This window comes from Lytechinus variegatus, chromosome 16, assembly GCF_018143015.1.
Source record: "Lytechinus variegatus isolate NC3 chromosome 16, Lvar_3.0, whole genome shotgun sequence".
Taxonomy (NCBI): Eukaryota; Metazoa; Echinodermata; class Echinoidea; order Temnopleuroida; family Toxopneustidae; genus Lytechinus; species Lytechinus variegatus.
The window spans coordinates 7031800-7049225 of NC_054755.1; the positions used below are offsets into that span (position 1 = coordinate 7031800).

The following is a 17426-nucleotide window of genomic DNA, read 5'->3' on the forward strand; positions in this document are numbered from 1 at the left end:
CAAATGGTCACTGCATAATAAAAATCTGTGCATAAAGCACAGGGGTCAAACCCAGTCAAAAGATCTGCAGGGGGGGGGGGGGGGGGGGGGGTGAAATCACGACATAATATGCACTGATTACTTCTTAATTTTCCATTCTCAAAACACAAATAAATATCTTCTAATGTATAACAACTCTAAATACTGATCAAGACAAGCTAATAATTTTCCTATAGCCAATGATATCATACACTCGTAGAAAGCCTGTACACAAATAAATAATTGCATTATACAAAGCAAAAATATATTACATGTTTTACATCATACCAATGCAAATAGGTTACGTTTTTACATACATATATTGTGCTAGTAGCATTATTGTAGTACTATATAGAGCATAGAATTTTGTACACAAACATTTTCAAACTAAAGTAAATTCTATGCTTGATAAAACTCTATTCATATTCACTACACGCATATATACCCTACATCTATGACCTTGTTTTGTTCATTTATACATGCATTGATTTTTAATACCATTTTTAAAGAATTAAGCCTCGGAAATTAATGGAGTTTAGTAACCCACCTGAATACATGAAACATAGCAAAGTATTTTTACTGTTTAATATGCATTTTTTAATGAATTGATATATGAATGTATTTTATGAATGAAATAATAAACCTTCTCTATGAAAGAGTTTTTTTCTGCCAATCACGCATACCACTGATAAATGTTATCCTCATTATTTGTATTACCGGTAATAATGGAAGAAATCTATCAATATTTTCATAAAGAGAACTCGTCAAAATGAGAAACTAAACAAGTTTGAGTTATTTCAATACGCACTTTGCATAATCATTCATGACTGAATCTACATACAGTGAAGAGGCAATGCACACACAGACGTGAGTGAGGTTTCCTTAAAATTGTGCGAATTTACTTTGATGCTATCATTGCTCCTCCTATGGGATATGCACAAGCGTTGCATGAAGCGCCATCTATAAATCAGTTCTTTAAATCAGTATTTTATAAATATCATACCCATAAATGTCCAATATCATTCACATTATATTTGAAAAAAATGATAGCATTTTCTTCATGGTCGCACCCGATGCTTTGCAGAGAGGTACTGCATGTACTTATAAATTGTGATATGTTTATTACTTTTTGTACTCCTACAACTTTGAATTCACTTGGCAATGATTTGTATGTATCACAAAAAAGTCCTCAACCTGTTTATATATCTATTTGTATTATACTACCAACAGACAACAGTACTATAAAAACTTTGCGCATTATTACCATTGAGATTTACAGATGTACATGTGCTTGTATAACACTTCTACAATGACTGCTTTTTTTTATCATAATAAGAAAACACTTTAGTATTACAAAATCAGCATTATTTACAGGTGTCATGATGACAAATAATCCAAGTTTTTCTATCACAAAGAAATAAGTACTCTACCCTGTTTAATATTGATTCATACTGTGTTAATTTGCTTCAGTTTTTTTTTAAGTATTCTAAAGTTTTTGGTAAAGGGTTAATAATGTCAGTCATAATGAATTATCTAACAATCCAATTCTACAAAATAGTATTTCATGTACAAGTAGTACTACAATATTATACATGTACATGCATTTACTGCATATATAAAGCAAGGTCAGTGGAAACACATTACAATAATAGCAAAAAAATAAAACATAAGGAAATTAAAGCACCAAAAGAATTATCACAATATTTACAAACAAATTAACTGCACAGTGAAGGAAAGACAGACATTCCCTTTGTAACAAACAAATATCCACACGGTCCTTTTCTAAAACCGTTGTGGACTATTTAGATTAAGAATATAAAATGCATAGAGGGAGAAATGACGTCAAAAAGCACAGATAATTTCAACTAACCTTAAATGAAAAAATATATTCACCAGGCCATGATTTTAACTTTTAGATTTGACTTTAAAATCTTAAACGTATAAACAAACAATCCTGAGAATAATGAAATTTAGAAAAATTTAGAGTTTTGAAAATACATTATACTGTAGGGCAAGGGCAAGTATTGTATGAAAAAAAAAACAGTACTGACATTTTTCTAGTAAAATATGATAGTTAGCATGAATTTCCCATTTGGCTTTACACATATCATTAACATTTTTAAAATCAACATTTAATTTGAATACAAGCATAAATGATTTGTTAAATCAAATATTCCCATTCATGACAAATTATTAAGATGAATAATCTCTACCCTTTATATATATAAAAAAAATCACATTTCATTATCATCAAGTATGTTTTGTGAATGAATTCGAAAGGGCAATAGGAATTGAAGACGGATAAAAACATGCAATAAGCAATAGAAGCAAGTACATTGTAAAGTTGTCTTTCTATTCTATCCACACAATAATGAAAACGATAGTCTATGTTGCAGTTAATAGCAATTATCAAGACATTCTGTGACTCAATACCGTTTGCATTTATATTGTTGTAGTTATAACATGAAAATACAAAGAGTTGTCGCTGAATACAAATAGATGATCAGACTTTGGTCTACACATAGCTATACATGAATGTCTCTCTTTCTACAACATGTTAATGACAGCAGAGAAATACTTGAAGCGGTCAAATGCTATCTTGTCTACTGCGCACGGAACAACAGACCATTTGCATACACTACTCTCATTTTACAAGCATCACTAGAAGCTCTGCACACATAGAAGTTACTGGAAGGGATCCACCTTAGGATCTACATTCTATAATGCTCTGTTCAGACACTGCACGGCAATCCTTTGTAATGTACGAATAAAACATTAGTGCATTCAGACATCATCCTGTGTGCTGTTGAAACCTTGCATCTTGAAATTCAAACACTTTGAGAACAGGTCAGAAAAATCTGCAATTTAGAATTATGACAAAGGCGGTAACCTCACAATGTCTGAAAACAGTCTCTTAATATCTCCAGAGATTTTTTTCTGGAAAAAAGGGGTGACATACTAAGGTCACAACTCTACAATCAAGCTTTTTTTTTAGCTCTCTTCTATCTAAATTTTTAGAAACAAGGTTTAAACAGCCAATAGGCCACATGTCTTTACAAACTCTCAAGTTGGCACAAACTTTCTTAAAATTGATGCACAATTCAAATAGCCAGTTAAGAAGAAAATGCTTCTTTAATCTGCAACTTTGTTTTGGTCATTTCACGGATGAATGGCTTTGCACACCTTGTGCGTTGCAACTTCCTAAGATGATTGGTCCACAATGATAAAACCCAGGCAAGAAGAGTTGTTCCCTTGTCTCCGCAAATTTGTTGGAATACTCACAGATCAAACGCTTTGTATACATGTACCAGGATTGTTGCGTTGATAGTGCCACGTCTGAACAATGCTTCAGAGTTCCGACGAGAGGCAGCTGGGATGCTTAGATGTAGATGCCGAGGGTGCGATGGAAGTCTGTAAGGGCAGCGCACAGCTGACTGAACTTTGGTCTGTCCTGAGGCATGAGAGCCCAGCAACAGGCCATCAGATTGAAGCTACAAAGGAAAGGAACAAAAATGAGGATGATATTTCATTGGTGAGATTAAACCTTTATACAATGGCCAGTATTCTGAACTCAGGTTTAAATCAAACCCTGGTTTAAAGTTGCAGTTGTTACAAAAGCCTCTAACAGTAGAGGTTCAATGCATCAGCTCATTTGACTCCCAAAACATTATTAACTGCCTGGGAAGGATAAGTATGACAGTTGCCTTCACCATTAAAGAATCAGTAAAGACCACAGTAAACATGAGAAGCAATCACTGTAAACAAAATTTTGAAACGTTTGGCTTCCCGTAACATTAGCACACAGAGTTAGACCATGGTCTAAGTTAAACCTGACTTCAGAATATGGGCCAATGAGTAAGACCTCTAGTCTCTGCGACAGTCTGTCTATTGTTTGGAAGCTTTGACAATTATCAATGATTTTAACCATCAGAGGAGGAGGACCATTTGACATCCTCTTATTGATTTTCTCACTGGTGAACAATACTAGAGTCAGTTCATTTGTCAATACTTTCGTCAAGAGCAAAATCACTAGTTTTCAAACATAAACTCCACAGACTGATTTGTAACAAATTTAACAAAATATGTGAAATGAGAAATATGAAGCAAGATAAGGGGGGGGGGTGCACTTCTACTCACTCTACTCAAAGGGTGTGCCTTTCTTCCTGCAAAGCTAAGTACCAACATATTCAAAATATTTCTATATATTATGGCATTTTTTCTGATAGCTGATAGGAAGGAGGGTATACAACAACTCACTCTGGGCACAAGCTAAAACTCCATTAGTAGCATTCTCTCTTGGGCCATTGACCCTCAGGAGAAGGATACTATTAATGTTGCTATGGTGTATTTTTGGCCAAATCCTAGAGAATCATGATATATTTATATAATATTGACTGGCCTTGAGGGGAACATCAAATATATTGCCAGCAAAAGAATCATATTGGCCCGAGTCTTTAGACGAGGGCAATATGGGTCTTTTAAGGGCAATATATTTGATGTTCCCCGAAAGAAGAGCCAGTCAATATTTTTATTATCATCCAAATCAGATATCTAGAGCAAAAATCATGATAATGGGGATATTTCTTTTAAAAATAGAGTTCCATTGTGTCATGTTAATATCGGTCTAGGCTCTGCACTTTACCATTATGACGTACTTGCAAGCTCTCGGATCCAGCGTTGTCTTTATTATGACGTATATTGTTGGTGCGCGGATCCTTATGAAGCGTATCTCTTTATACGCATCCACAAATGCCCGGATGTGAGACCAGGGAAAATACAAAGGTATATTTTGCGTCGTCTCTGCATGCAAAGTAAATGCGCACATTGAGACCGAGGAAAATACAAACAATATACCTATATACCCTTCCCGATATTAAGAAAATGTAGGGCAATACGGTTTTGTAAATGACCAGCTCAGATGTCTGATACGGGTGATAATACATAATATCACATGCCTAGGAAGGCAATATATATTTACTACTGAATGGCTGTGTTCATACTCACAGTTCATCAGGACAGCTTGGTGGCTGAGGCATGCGGTAACCGCTCTTCAAGAAAGTGGCCATCTCAAAGGGGTCAAGGTCCATGTACGGCGTCTGACCCAAGGTGACCAGCTCCCAAAGGGTCACTCCAAATGACCACTGTCAGGAGAGGAGAGATAGGTAAAGGAAAAGGAGGGAGATATAATGGAAAAAGATGAGAGGAAGAATTTTATATGGCAATTCTATTAAGCGAATTATAATACAATAGTTCCTTTGCTCAATCAATTCATCATTATAATCATTATCAAAGTATGAACGTCCGACCCCACCCCCTATATGAGGGACCTACAATGACCTTTCTTTGTGTCATAAATAATATGCATACTTCTTCAGGAAAAAGGTGTTACAACCGGTAACCCAGCATTTTTGTGGCCCGGTCAATATCTACTGAAAATCTGACCTTGCATGTCCCTGCATCAACTACAATGCACAGAACCACAAAAAAGGTGGAAAGTTGATCACCCAGAATTTTTTATTCATTTCTGCTAAGAGGAATTATTTCACGTCAGCTATAATGACTTTTTTTTTGTTGGTAAAAGTTGAATAACTCAAGTTTATGGTAGTTCTATTCATTATCAAGATCTCTTTACTACTTACCACATCACTAGCATGTGAAAAGTTCTTATGAACTAGAGATTCTACAGCCATCCACTTAACGGGCCTGTTCTCATTATCTCCCAAACAATGATAGTCACTCGGAAAGAGATCTCTTGCCAAAGCATTGTCCGTGATCTTCAAGTTATAATCCTCATCAATTCTAGAATAGAAGGAAAAAAAAAAGAAAAACAAATAAAATCAACCAATAGCCCATTGTTGACCCCAAACCATAATACCCTACTATGATAAAAAGAAGAGATATCTTAACCAAAATGAAGTTTAGATTTTACAAATCGATATGAAATATTATACAACTACACCAAGGATTTTAAAAAGTATAGAGGGAATTATTCATCCACGGTTGGAATGGCAAATTTTTTGCCAGTTCAACAAAGAATGAAATATCCTCTCTACATTTTCACAATGAATGCCAGGTGGGTGTTTAACAAAGCTATTCATAAGATACGAATGACTTGTGCACGACTGGTGAGCCTTTCTTGTCCTATGTGATATCCCTATGTAATTGATTTATGACCTAAGAACATATTCCAGTCGTGCGTAAAGTTGTTGGTAACTTTACGAGCAGCTTTATGAAACTATCACCTGGTATGTTTGATTAATATCCTAATTCAAATGAGTTAGAATGATCAAAGATCTTGATTATTTAGTACTAGTTGATTAATCCCCTGTCTAGACCAAACTTTAAATCTACTGCTGAGCTTTCTACTCCATGCGTGTACTAATCTCTCCTTCGTTCAGTGGAATCTGATAAGTGTCTGCGCTGTTGCATCAAGAGACTTGCTCGGTGAAAACATCTTGCTTTCTGATGTGCCTAGGTGATTGTATGATGTGTTACATCAGCAATAGAATAGTGCACTATCACCGACATTACAGCATAGCGCTGTTTTGCTCTAGGGCATTTTGTGTTCACCGCATAGCTGGATTATGTTTAGTCCCATGATGCTATTTGAACCAATCACTTGAATTCATGTAGGATATAATGCTTAGTTATACCTTGGTCACATTTGTTCTACGGCGGCCTTACGTCGAGTCGAAAACGATTGTTTTCATTTTTTTTTGTACCAGCTACATATAGGTAGTTTGTATGAAAATGAATAAAACAACTGTTTTTTTACTTGCCGTATGGCCACCGTAGAGCAAATGTGACCAAGGTATTCACTGTGATGCTAATGCATTGTCAATAACACCCTCCTGCCTGACGAACAGGAACAGAAACTGATGAACCGGTACCCTTAAATCCTTATACCTTTAAATCAGCCAGGCAACAACCTCCTCCATCAATTATTATTTAAGTTAAAACAGCGTTAGGTCTCTTAAAAAAATGTATGACTGCTTTACATACTGCAGTCTTTGCTAAAAGCAATAGAAAGCCTTCAATGACATAATAAGGTTTACTTACACACAATTCCTAGTAGCGAGGTCTTTATGAACGAGTCTCTTTTTACCCAGGTACATCATACCATGTGTGATCTGAATGGCAAGGTGAACTAGATCCCGAGTTGATATTGCCTGTAATTAAACATGAAAGTAATTTTTGTTAACGATCTCAAAATAACATGTAGAACAGAATCCAATAAAGTGACCATTCAAGTATTTGTATACACAAAGACATAGTATCTTTTTTCCATATCTAAGAATGAATGAAATCATTTTGCATACCAATGTAAAACAATTTTTCTTTAAATTCTTGAGAAAATCACATTTATGGAATTAATATCACATGACATATGGGGGAGCTGCTGGCATGCAACATCCTACAATCAATAGTTTGAAAATCAAGAACTTGTTTATCATTTGGCGTATGTTTGGGTTTTATGCTCTTATAAAAACAAACAGTAGGGTGAACATCCCCTTTGAAAGGTGTTAACTGGTGCTTGTCTCCTGGGCCGATATGTCCATCCTTGAGAACCTGCTTCAGGTTTCCAAGCTTCAAACATATTATAGGACACCAAGATGTAAGTACGATTTAAATATAGGATCGATTAAAGGACTAAACCTTGAGAAATAATACCTGGTGTTTGTCTCCTGGGCCGATACGTCCATCCTTGAGAAACTGCTTCAGGTTTCCAAGCTTCAAACATATTATAGGACACCAAGATGGAAGGAGGGTTTGATTATAGGATCGATTAAAGGTTGGACTAGACCTTGAGAAATATTACCTGGTGTTTGTCTCCTGGGCCGATACGTCCATCCTTGAGAAACTGCTTCAGGTTTCCAAGTTTCATATAGGACACCAGGATGAAAGGAGGGTTTGATTATAGGACTGATTAAGGATTAGAGTAAACCTTGAGAAATATTACCTGGTGTTTGTCTCCAGCGCTGATACGTCCAATCTTGAGAAACTGCTTCTGGTTTCCAAGCTTCAAACATATTATAGGATACCAAGATGAAAGGAGGGTTTGATTATAGGACTGATTAAAGGTTGGACTAAACCTTGAGAAATGTTACCTGGTGTTTGTCTCCTGGGCCGATACGTCCATCCTTGAGAAACTGCTTCAGGTTTCCAAGCTTCATAAACGACTCCAGGATGAAGGGAGGATCGGAGAAACACACATGAAGCAGCGGTAAGATGTTCTTATGACTTAGACCCTGCAGGAGACAGCTCTCTTTCACCAACAGGTGGCGCTGTTCCTCTGACGAATCATCTAGTGATAACGAGGAAAATCCAATATCCGAAACTTCAATATCAAATCAAAGGGTATCCTCATCAGATGTTTTGAGTACAGAATTTTTAATCTACAAGCAAATTCAGGTTGAGTATCATTTTAGTAGTTAAAACCAAACTGAAATCCCACTTCTTTCAAGAGCGTTTTTAATAAAGAAGTCACTTTTTCATGTTTTTGGTTATGTATTTTGTAGAAATAATTAATCTTTACTTATTTTCTTCGATTAATTTAGCGAACTTAATTTTACTTTTAAAATGTTTGCGTATCCTGTTAATAATTGTTTTTCTGCTTATCTGTTATGTATTGTAATGCGCAGTTGAGTATATCCAAATAGGAATTGCGCAATAGAAATTTACAATTATTATTATAAATAGAAAGAAATGATCGACACTGACTATTATCTCATTCATACTTTCCTCATGTATTTCTTTATGCATAGATTTATTTAAATTATCACTCATTGGTTAACAATATACATGTTAAGTATTAGATCTACTTTGTAGCGGGTTAATCTGACTAATAACAAATGACCGGGGTAACAAAAAAATAGTACGTTCTTCAATACATGTTTGTTCAATATACAATAAGTCTTTAGCACGATATACATGTCACGCCTCTTACAAATGAGTAAACGCTAAGAGTATTTAATATTGCTTCAAACTTGCCATACTGTTTTTTTTCTCGTCCAAACTGAACATTATTTATATAGATAACACTCACCTGTTACTGTCTTGATGAAAACATCCTTTTCTGAGTCTCCTGCTGGACTGATTAAGACACCCTGGTGAACGCGACCGAATGTCCCTAAAACGAATCATTAGCAGGTACCAACTATCAATGTCTCAATAGATCTCAATTTAATTGAATCAAGTTAATTCCAGTTATGTACAATTTGAAACTTCCTTAACACCAATTTTGCCAACTGCTGATGGTTACAACAGATTTTCAGATTTGGCACAATATTCAGATCTCATGCTTGAACAAACCTCCAACTTGCAATGTCAATGAATTGATATTATGTGAAAAGGAATACATGCATAGTATGCTATCCTCAAGGACATACAAGACATGTATGACAATATATTCCAACCTTAAAAAAGGGGAGGCAACCCAGTTCAGATGGCTATTCAATGAAATCGCCTTCATCGCCTTGGGTTAGGATTACCGTTTAATTTGTACAAAAACAGTCATAATTTCATGTTACTTTTGATGAATTATTGTGAGCTTTGAGGTGGGCATTCACATACGATATTTTCATTCTATTTTTATTTAAAACGGTTTATTGCAACAAAGGTATATATAGCAGGTGAAAAGCAGAATCGCATAACCCTTAATACAAACATTTACATAAAATACATCAACATCAAATAAAAAAGCTCAATTTACACGAATTCTACATCATAAGAAACATTAATACACATACATGTAGGAAGGTTGTTTATCATGTTGGGGACACATGTATGAAATTTGACATGCATCACCATCATGACAAACCAAAATTGAAAATAATGAAACTGATATACATATGGAGATAAGTGTACATTTACGTACCTTCTTGCAAAACTTCACCAAGAGTGATTCTACTTCTCTCAATGGCATACGGAGCTAATTTCAATCTCAAGTCTTCTGCTTCTGCTACTGAAGGACAGATCTGATATTGAAGTGAGTTGTAACCTACAAAGATCAATTACAAATCAACTTGTTGATCGCAGAAGGTAAGTTATAGGGGACAAAATACGGTCAAACTCTCAGCAAGAAAAGCCGAGTCAGGAGATTTCCATCAAGCAATGAGCAGCTCAGAATATAGATGAATGGAACATTTCTACAGAATATTATTCTACGAAACATGTCATAGGTTACATGTCCTTTCCAAAGCTATACATACATGTTCCCCTAGTGCCGTGCGTATAGATCTGTCTTCGAGATCTCCAGTGTTCTAGCTTTTCTGCATGTATTTCATAGTTTCAAAGGTTTAGTTTGTGTATTAAGCATACAAGAAGAGCTTTGATGATATGTTAACAATTAACTTTGATGTTAAGTCTCTTCATGAAAATTGCTGGCTGCAACAACACAATTTTGGCTAAATTATTGAAAGCATTTAGAATGATTGAAACAGTAATTGATTATGAAAATTTGGCAAACTCTAGTACGCTACTTCCAATGTAAGGCAATTTAGGGCAAGCAAAGAACAAAAAATTTGCCACGTCATGATCGATTGAAATTGACACTGACCAGATTCGGAATGGATGTTTTGAACTTACCATTTCCATTGGAAAGTCCGTTGACCTTTGGCTCCTGTATCTTGGGGAAATTGGGGTGCTCCGGTTGCCTGCCTCCGTTGATCAATCCAGTACTACTCGCGTCACTACTGTTATGACATTAAAAAACAAAGAACAATATCAAAATCAAGCATTGCTGCATCCTGTATGCAGCAATAATTACAATCTACTACATGTAAAACTCCTTGGGATAGTTTCAGTGTGACTAGATCTGCCCTTAAATCAAGTTGCTACTGCTACTACTGCTGCTGCTGCTACTACTACTACTACTACTACTGCTACTACTACTACTACTACTACTACTACTACTACTACTACTACTACTACTACTACTACTACTACTACTACTACTACTACTACTACTACTACTACTACTACTACTACTACTACTACTACTGCTGCTGCTGCTACTACTACTACTACTACTACTACTACTACTACTACTACTACTACTGCTACTTTTACTGCTGCTGCTGCTGCTGCTACTACTACTATTACTACTGCTGCTGCTGCTGCTGCTGCTGCTGCTGCTGCTGCTGCTGCTGCTGCTGCTGCTGCTGCTGCTACTACTACTACTACTACTACTACTACTACTACTACTACTACTACTACTACTACTACTACTACTACTACTACTACTACTACTACTGCTGCTGCTGCTGCTACTATTACATATACTACTGCTGCTGCTACTAGTACTTCTACTACTTCTACTACTTGACTAACCTTGCTGGATCAGATGATCTCATTGTTTTGACGTGGATGAGTGCTACCACCAACACAAACAGCATGATGATACCGCACACCACTCCTACTGCTATGTAGAACACACTGGTAGATGTGACAGCTTTCACCTTTGACTCGGCTGTGAAAACAATATTAATTGATAACTGTCAATGTGATATCTTGCATTTGATGATAATGACCAAGGTGATGATGATGATGTTGTTCATAATGTTAATGATGATGAAAACCAAACTAATAGCAACAATAACAACAATTTAATAATAACAATAGTGATAAATAATGATAATAAAGATACAAAAAATGATGGGCATAATGATAACAGTGATGATGATGATGTTGATGTTGACAATGGTATTGATGATGATAATGATTGAAACCAAAATAATAGCAACAATAACAAAAATTGTAATAATAATGATAAATAACAATAATAACGATCAAAAAAATGATGACCATGATGTTAATAACAGTGATGATGATGTTGAAGATTATGGTGATGATGATGATGATAATAACAGTGATGATGATGGTTATAATAACATACACCACACAAATTGAAAACATTATGCTTCTGGAAACCATCTCCAGTAGGTTGAGGCATGAAAATGGCTATGACTTTAGACTGTCTGCCTCGTTTGAGTTAAATTTTGACTATAGCACTAATACTTACTGACTAAATGTGAGTTGTTAGTCATTGGTCTGTGATCCTCTCTCTCAATGGGATCTCTGGGTCGAATTGGAACACTTCCTGGAACTGATCAGGTGAAAATGAAAGACTTCATTATTTCACAGTCATATCTCAAATGATGATTGTTTAATACATACAGAATATTGCTAATCATTTCTAGTTTTATTCTGATGGATACATGTACCAGCCATTAAAGGTGAAATAATGTAGTTGCATCAAACAATTATTTCATGAGCCATTAATATTAAATTATAGAACTACACCATCTAGATGTGGTACATTTGCGCAAACATATCTTTTTAAAATCATCAAATCTTACATGTGGCTGAAAACTGACAATTCCAATTACATGTATCACTTACTGTAGACAGAAAAGCATATATGCAGGACAGTGGATTGATATTTTTTGCAACATTTTATGGAAATCTGTGCTTATTTTACTTATTTCTCAGTTTTTCGTCCAGAGCCATTTGGCAAATATTTTTATACAAACACTTGGGTAGTCATTTTATTGGATTCTGTTCAATATCATTTTGAGATCGTTACTACAACTGGCATTTATCTTTAATAAGCGAATATAAATGATTTCAAGTGAATACAAATTGCTGCTTGTACCAATAAACTGTTGATGAACCTTGAATCCTCATTATAATTTCGAATGTTGATTAAAAAACAATCCGAAGGTAGTATTATTTATTTATGTGCTATTCCCTATCTATTTTCAGGGGGGATAAACACAAAACCCGTTCTTATATTTATAATGTTTAACATGTAGTAACATATTCATTTGATCAATAAAACTCCAAAATTATACAGAGTAAAAAACATATGGGGAAACATACCATTCAAGTTTATGTGATAATGTAAACTATTTTTTCGAGCTCATTGCTTGTTACAATTGTAAGTGAAATATTAGTGGAACAGAATAAATAAGTGGTTAAATTTATAACATCAATAAACAATCTTATGTGCTTATTCTTAAAGAAGAAGATGAGGACAACCACTTCAAAAGAAGAACAGTAATAGAACAGAGGAGAGAGAGAAAAAAGGAGATGGAGGAAGACAGATAGAAAAAGAGAGAAAGGGAGAGAGAGAGGGGATTGGGTAGGAGTAAATAAAGATAGTGGGTCAAGAACTACCAATAGTAAGAATGCAAGCCAATACCAACTACATGAGTAACTTATACATGGCACCAACAACAGTAACCATGGAAACAGAACAAACATGTAACCAATCTCCTCCGAATCACTGGCTTTACATGTATACTATAACTCCTCTATATCGCTGGCTTTACATTCTAACTCCTCTGAATCACTGGCTTTAAATTCTAACTCCTCCAAACGCTGAGAATATTTTCTAACAATACTCACTTCCTTGGCACAATTTGGTTCTAATGGTATTGAGTGTGGTGATATTGCTGGCTGAGTATAACGTAAGGTTGACTTGAAGTTCGATGATTGCTTCGCCTCCTTCATGGCCTGTGCATTCTAGTTGCATCTCAAACACTATGTGGTTTGGAAAAGAAAATATATTTATAAATGAATACAAACGGCTAGATAATTCTAACTGGATCACAAAAACCAAAGAAAAGAGCACTTGCTACATACATTTCTTTTCATTGTACGTATAATGTAATTAAATTGTGCAATATTCATTGAACGCATGCACTAACATTGTCTACTGGTATAATTCTTTCATACTCTGTAAAACAAATACAAATACTGCTGTTCAATTAATAGCACATAGGTCCAACTGCACCATATTTTGATATCAAAACAATAACAAGTATAGCAGTAAAGATGAAGGGCCATATTCTGATTCAGTATACCAAGTTTTAACCCTAGTCTAAACTAGAATTTTAACCCACAGTTCTGTGAAATGCTGGGCTTTAAAATATATTTTTCTATATTTGCGGCAATTATAACATATCAATGAATTCATTAAAATCTGTAATATCTTTATGTACTTTCCAATTATTCCCATTTCATGTCTCAAATAAAATTTTGATAACTGTTTGTGGCAGGATAAGAATAATTTTATTTGGTGAATGAATTGAACTGGCACTCCATGAAAGAGTGGCCTATTAAGTTAACCCAGGATTAACAAAACCCTGGCTACCAGAATGTCACCCAAAGAGTGTCAATATAACTACCGGTATTCGCTATTCTGGATTCAGAATTCAGGGAGTTTTTCTCAGGTACAAAATCTAAGCACTATAAGAGGGAGTTGTACAGGGGGCTTAAATGTCAATATTTTTAAAGCTAGGCCACTTTTACACCATATAGATAACGTTTCTGTATTACAGGGGCATTTTGATTTTTCAAGATCAAGGAAAGGAGCACTGAGGTCAATCTATGAGGCATCTAAGGCCGTCACCTAAGTAAGCATTGGTGTACAGGTAGAAAAAAGGGACATTTTTACACAAACAAATAATTCAAGACAACAGAAATTTGGCAGCCCTGCAATGATGGTTAATAATAATAATGCTACATGGTTATAATTGCAAATTACCTGTTTTTATGACAGGAACTTTCCCATCCTTTGTGATGTTCAAGCTTGGATGATATAAAATCCTTGGATTCTTGGACTTCACAGACATTGAATAATAAACCTGGAAAGGGAAAAAAAACATACATTAGGTCACTCTAATTAACAACGCATGTCAATTTCATCTCTTCTCATCCATTCTGTAGTACTATTCCTAGTGACAAATTTAAGTCCAAAATGAGAAGAAAAAAGTAAACATACAATTATTTCAAGAATTATCCATTCCTGCTCTTTTATTCTCTGGATATAAACTTAATTGTTATACTGCATTATATATTATTTTCTAAATAACTGATTGAATATCATTGTAACTTGATATGAAATGCAATAAAAGTTCACCCCCCCCTTGGGAAAAAAAAGAAAATCAACTCACCTGCCTCTCACTGTACCATGTGTAATATAGTTTATTTATTCCTGTTGGGACTGCTAAAGGATAGTTTGTGGCTGCACGGTTGATCTTCCCTTCTCGGATATAATACAGCTCTGCTGAAACACCTGCAGGTGACAACATAAAACATGAAATGCACAGGTACATGTATCTCAAATCATAAAAGGACTACGGCCTCTCAGTAGCGAGAGATGACCTATATGTATGTATTACAAAAAGAGGCTACAACTTTCGATATGATACTACAATTACACACAGAAATTTTTTTTCTTGGCTTTGAATTTGAATCAAGTCAAGGAAAATAAAAAAGAAATTAGCATATTCCTTTTTGGGGGGAGGGGGGTGGGGGTACATGACAGCCCACCCAGTGAGCTCGGCATGGGACATAAAAAATAACCTTCCCCAAAAGTTGCTACTTAAAATTTTGCAATCATAACTTTACATCCATGGAATGCCCATTTATTATCTATATTTTCCTTTTTATCATTTTAATTTATTTGGAAACTACTGTACCAAAAAAATGAAGAATATCCACATTCTTTCTTGATTCTGAAAGATCGATTTCTAGGACATCTAGTTGATATTTGACTGCAAATATCAATGTCTACATGAGGGACATGTCCGTAAACATTGTCACTATAATATTCAGTCACTAAAAATCTGCCATTCTTAGATACAATGCTTCCAAGAACAAGTTATTTTGAACTCGTTTATGCTTTGGAGCTCCATTTCTCAGCTTGAAATATATGTATTGTACCATCTCAAAGATGGATTCATTGTGAAAGAAGATACATGCATTTTGATATCTTCTACGAGTCTACAAAAGAAAAATGACAGATAGTATCACCACTTGATTTGCTTGAAAATGACATTTCAGACATGTAAAAGTGAAATCACACCCGTAGCACTTGATGTTAAGGCCTGGTCACACTGCCCGAGCGTTGATGGAGCGGTCATGGAGAGGATTGAATTTCGCTCACAAAATTGAAAACAAAAAAAAAAACAATCTAAATCGAAAATGGTGAATGGTAGCGAGCAACATTACCCGACGCACGCGTCTGTAACGTTGACGAAGAACAATAGGAAACAAGATGGCGACGTAAACATCGGGCAAGTCTCTTCCGTCTTTTCACAATATTTTTCTCATTTTTTTTGATGAATTCTTGTTAAAAAATAACGAGGGCGTAGAAATGTCGGAAATGAAGTTTTATCCCATGTGCATGATTTAGGGCTAGATCTTTTAGAAGGAAAGTAGAAATCTCGGGGGTGAAAGTTTCAGGTTTTGGCTTCCGTCAATTGTGTGGGTCAATCTCAATGAGAACTAGAGAAGGAACACTTGTTCACTGCTACCATCCTGCCTGTGGGGAATCTACAGGTAGGACTATGGTATGCCAATGTTGTATAGAGCACACACTTTAAAAAATCATTAAAATATCACTTTTGTGACCAAAATTACTAATTTCCATACAGTTGCAATTTATTTTTCATTAGTAACTTGGGAATAATTTTTTGTATTCACCAGAGCGCTCAAAAACTTGAATTTTGGGCATATTTTTGGTACGCCCTCTATTGGTGGAAAGTAATATGGCAAGAAAATTTTCATTTTTTGATCTCTATTTTTAATTAAGAAAAAAATGACTTAAAGAATCAAATTTAAATAAGAGCCAAGTTGTATGAATAATAGGTGTAATGAAAACTGTCAGTGTAAAAAAATAAAGCATTTGCCCAAAAGGAAAAGGGAAAATAAGCCAAACATTGCCACCCTTATTTTGCCACACATTTGGAGATATAACTGAGAACAAGGTTATATCATAACCTTGTTCATTGAATGAGTGAGAAGGAAGACCTGGGCCCTGGCTTCGTATGAGAAACCTTACCAAATGATTTTTACTCTCTAGAAGCCGCCTGGCTAAGGGGAACTTGCCATACTACTAAGCTACACTTCTAAATAAATAATGAACAAAACTGACATGATTGAATCAAAACAATACTGAGTGACAACATTATGCACTGCCCCACTGCATTTGTACACACACATACTACAGGCACAGCTCAGACTCACTCATCACATATCATCACACACACAGTCAACACTGCACAGGCTCTGAAGTCGAATTGCCGAAGCTGAGCCGAGGCATTCTCATCTTCACTTCGCGACTTTTTGCGTCTCCAAATACTCACCAACTAATCTTTTAACTTCGGCTGGACTGATGAACAGGTTCATATATCCGTGTACACAGTACACACAAGAAAATAAAACAACACATTTAAGCAGAATTATATATATTATCCTTGTAGCCATTTCGTCTTTTTCTTCTGACTTCACACACAGTAGCAAATGTAATGTCAATGACCCAAATATAGCACTCCTTAACCTTTGACCCATTAAGGATTTCGGATAGAAGACTGTGCTCGTTTCTCATACAAAATTGT

General features: G+C 35.3%; 1 protein-coding gene across 3 annotated transcripts; it reads right to left on the reverse strand.

The window, feature by feature from the left end:
• Positions 1–534: 534 nt before the first annotated feature.
• On the reverse strand, positions 535–17369 carry LOC121429981 (tyrosine-protein kinase RYK-like). Of its 3 annotated transcripts, XM_041627251.1 has the most exons (15): positions 17175–17368; positions 14979–15100; positions 14570–14669; positions 13429–13563; positions 12041–12124; positions 11350–11488; positions 10606–10712; positions 9896–10018; positions 9065–9148; positions 8160–8323; positions 7690–7722; positions 7078–7187; positions 5658–5817; positions 5023–5159; positions 535–3509 (listed from the first exon to the last, which is right to left on the reverse strand). In XM_041627251.1, the coding sequence occupies exons 1-15, from the start codon at positions 17293–17295 to the stop codon at positions 3398–3400; spliced, it is 1731 nt and encodes a 576-aa protein (XP_041483185.1). In that variant the 5' UTR covers positions 17296–17368; the 3' UTR covers positions 535–3397. The 3 variants fall into 3 exon arrangements, with proteins under 3 accessions (XP_041483185.1, XP_041483186.1, XP_041483184.1); XM_041627252.1 differs by lacking the exon at positions 7690–7722 and having other exon boundaries at positions 8127–8323; positions 10606–10709; positions 17175–17369; XM_041627250.1 differs by lacking the exon at positions 7690–7722 and having other exon boundaries at positions 8127–8323.
• Positions 17370–17426: the final 57 nt, after the last annotated feature.

Bases quoted from the DNA above. Each gene is read 5' to 3' on its own strand.
- LOC121429981 (XM_041627251.1), bottom strand. From the start codon at position 17,295: ATGGCTACAAGGATAATATATATAATTCTGCTTAAATGTGTTGTTTTA. The intron at 10,713-11,349 runs GTTAGTCAAGTA...ATGTCATAACAG, and splicing joins AGATCATCTGATCCAGCAAG to TAGTGACGCGAGTAGTACTG. The intron at 5,160-5,657 runs GTAAGTAGTAAA...CTCTCCTGACAG, and splicing joins TTTCACATGCTAGTGATGTG to TGGTCATTTGGAGTGACCCT.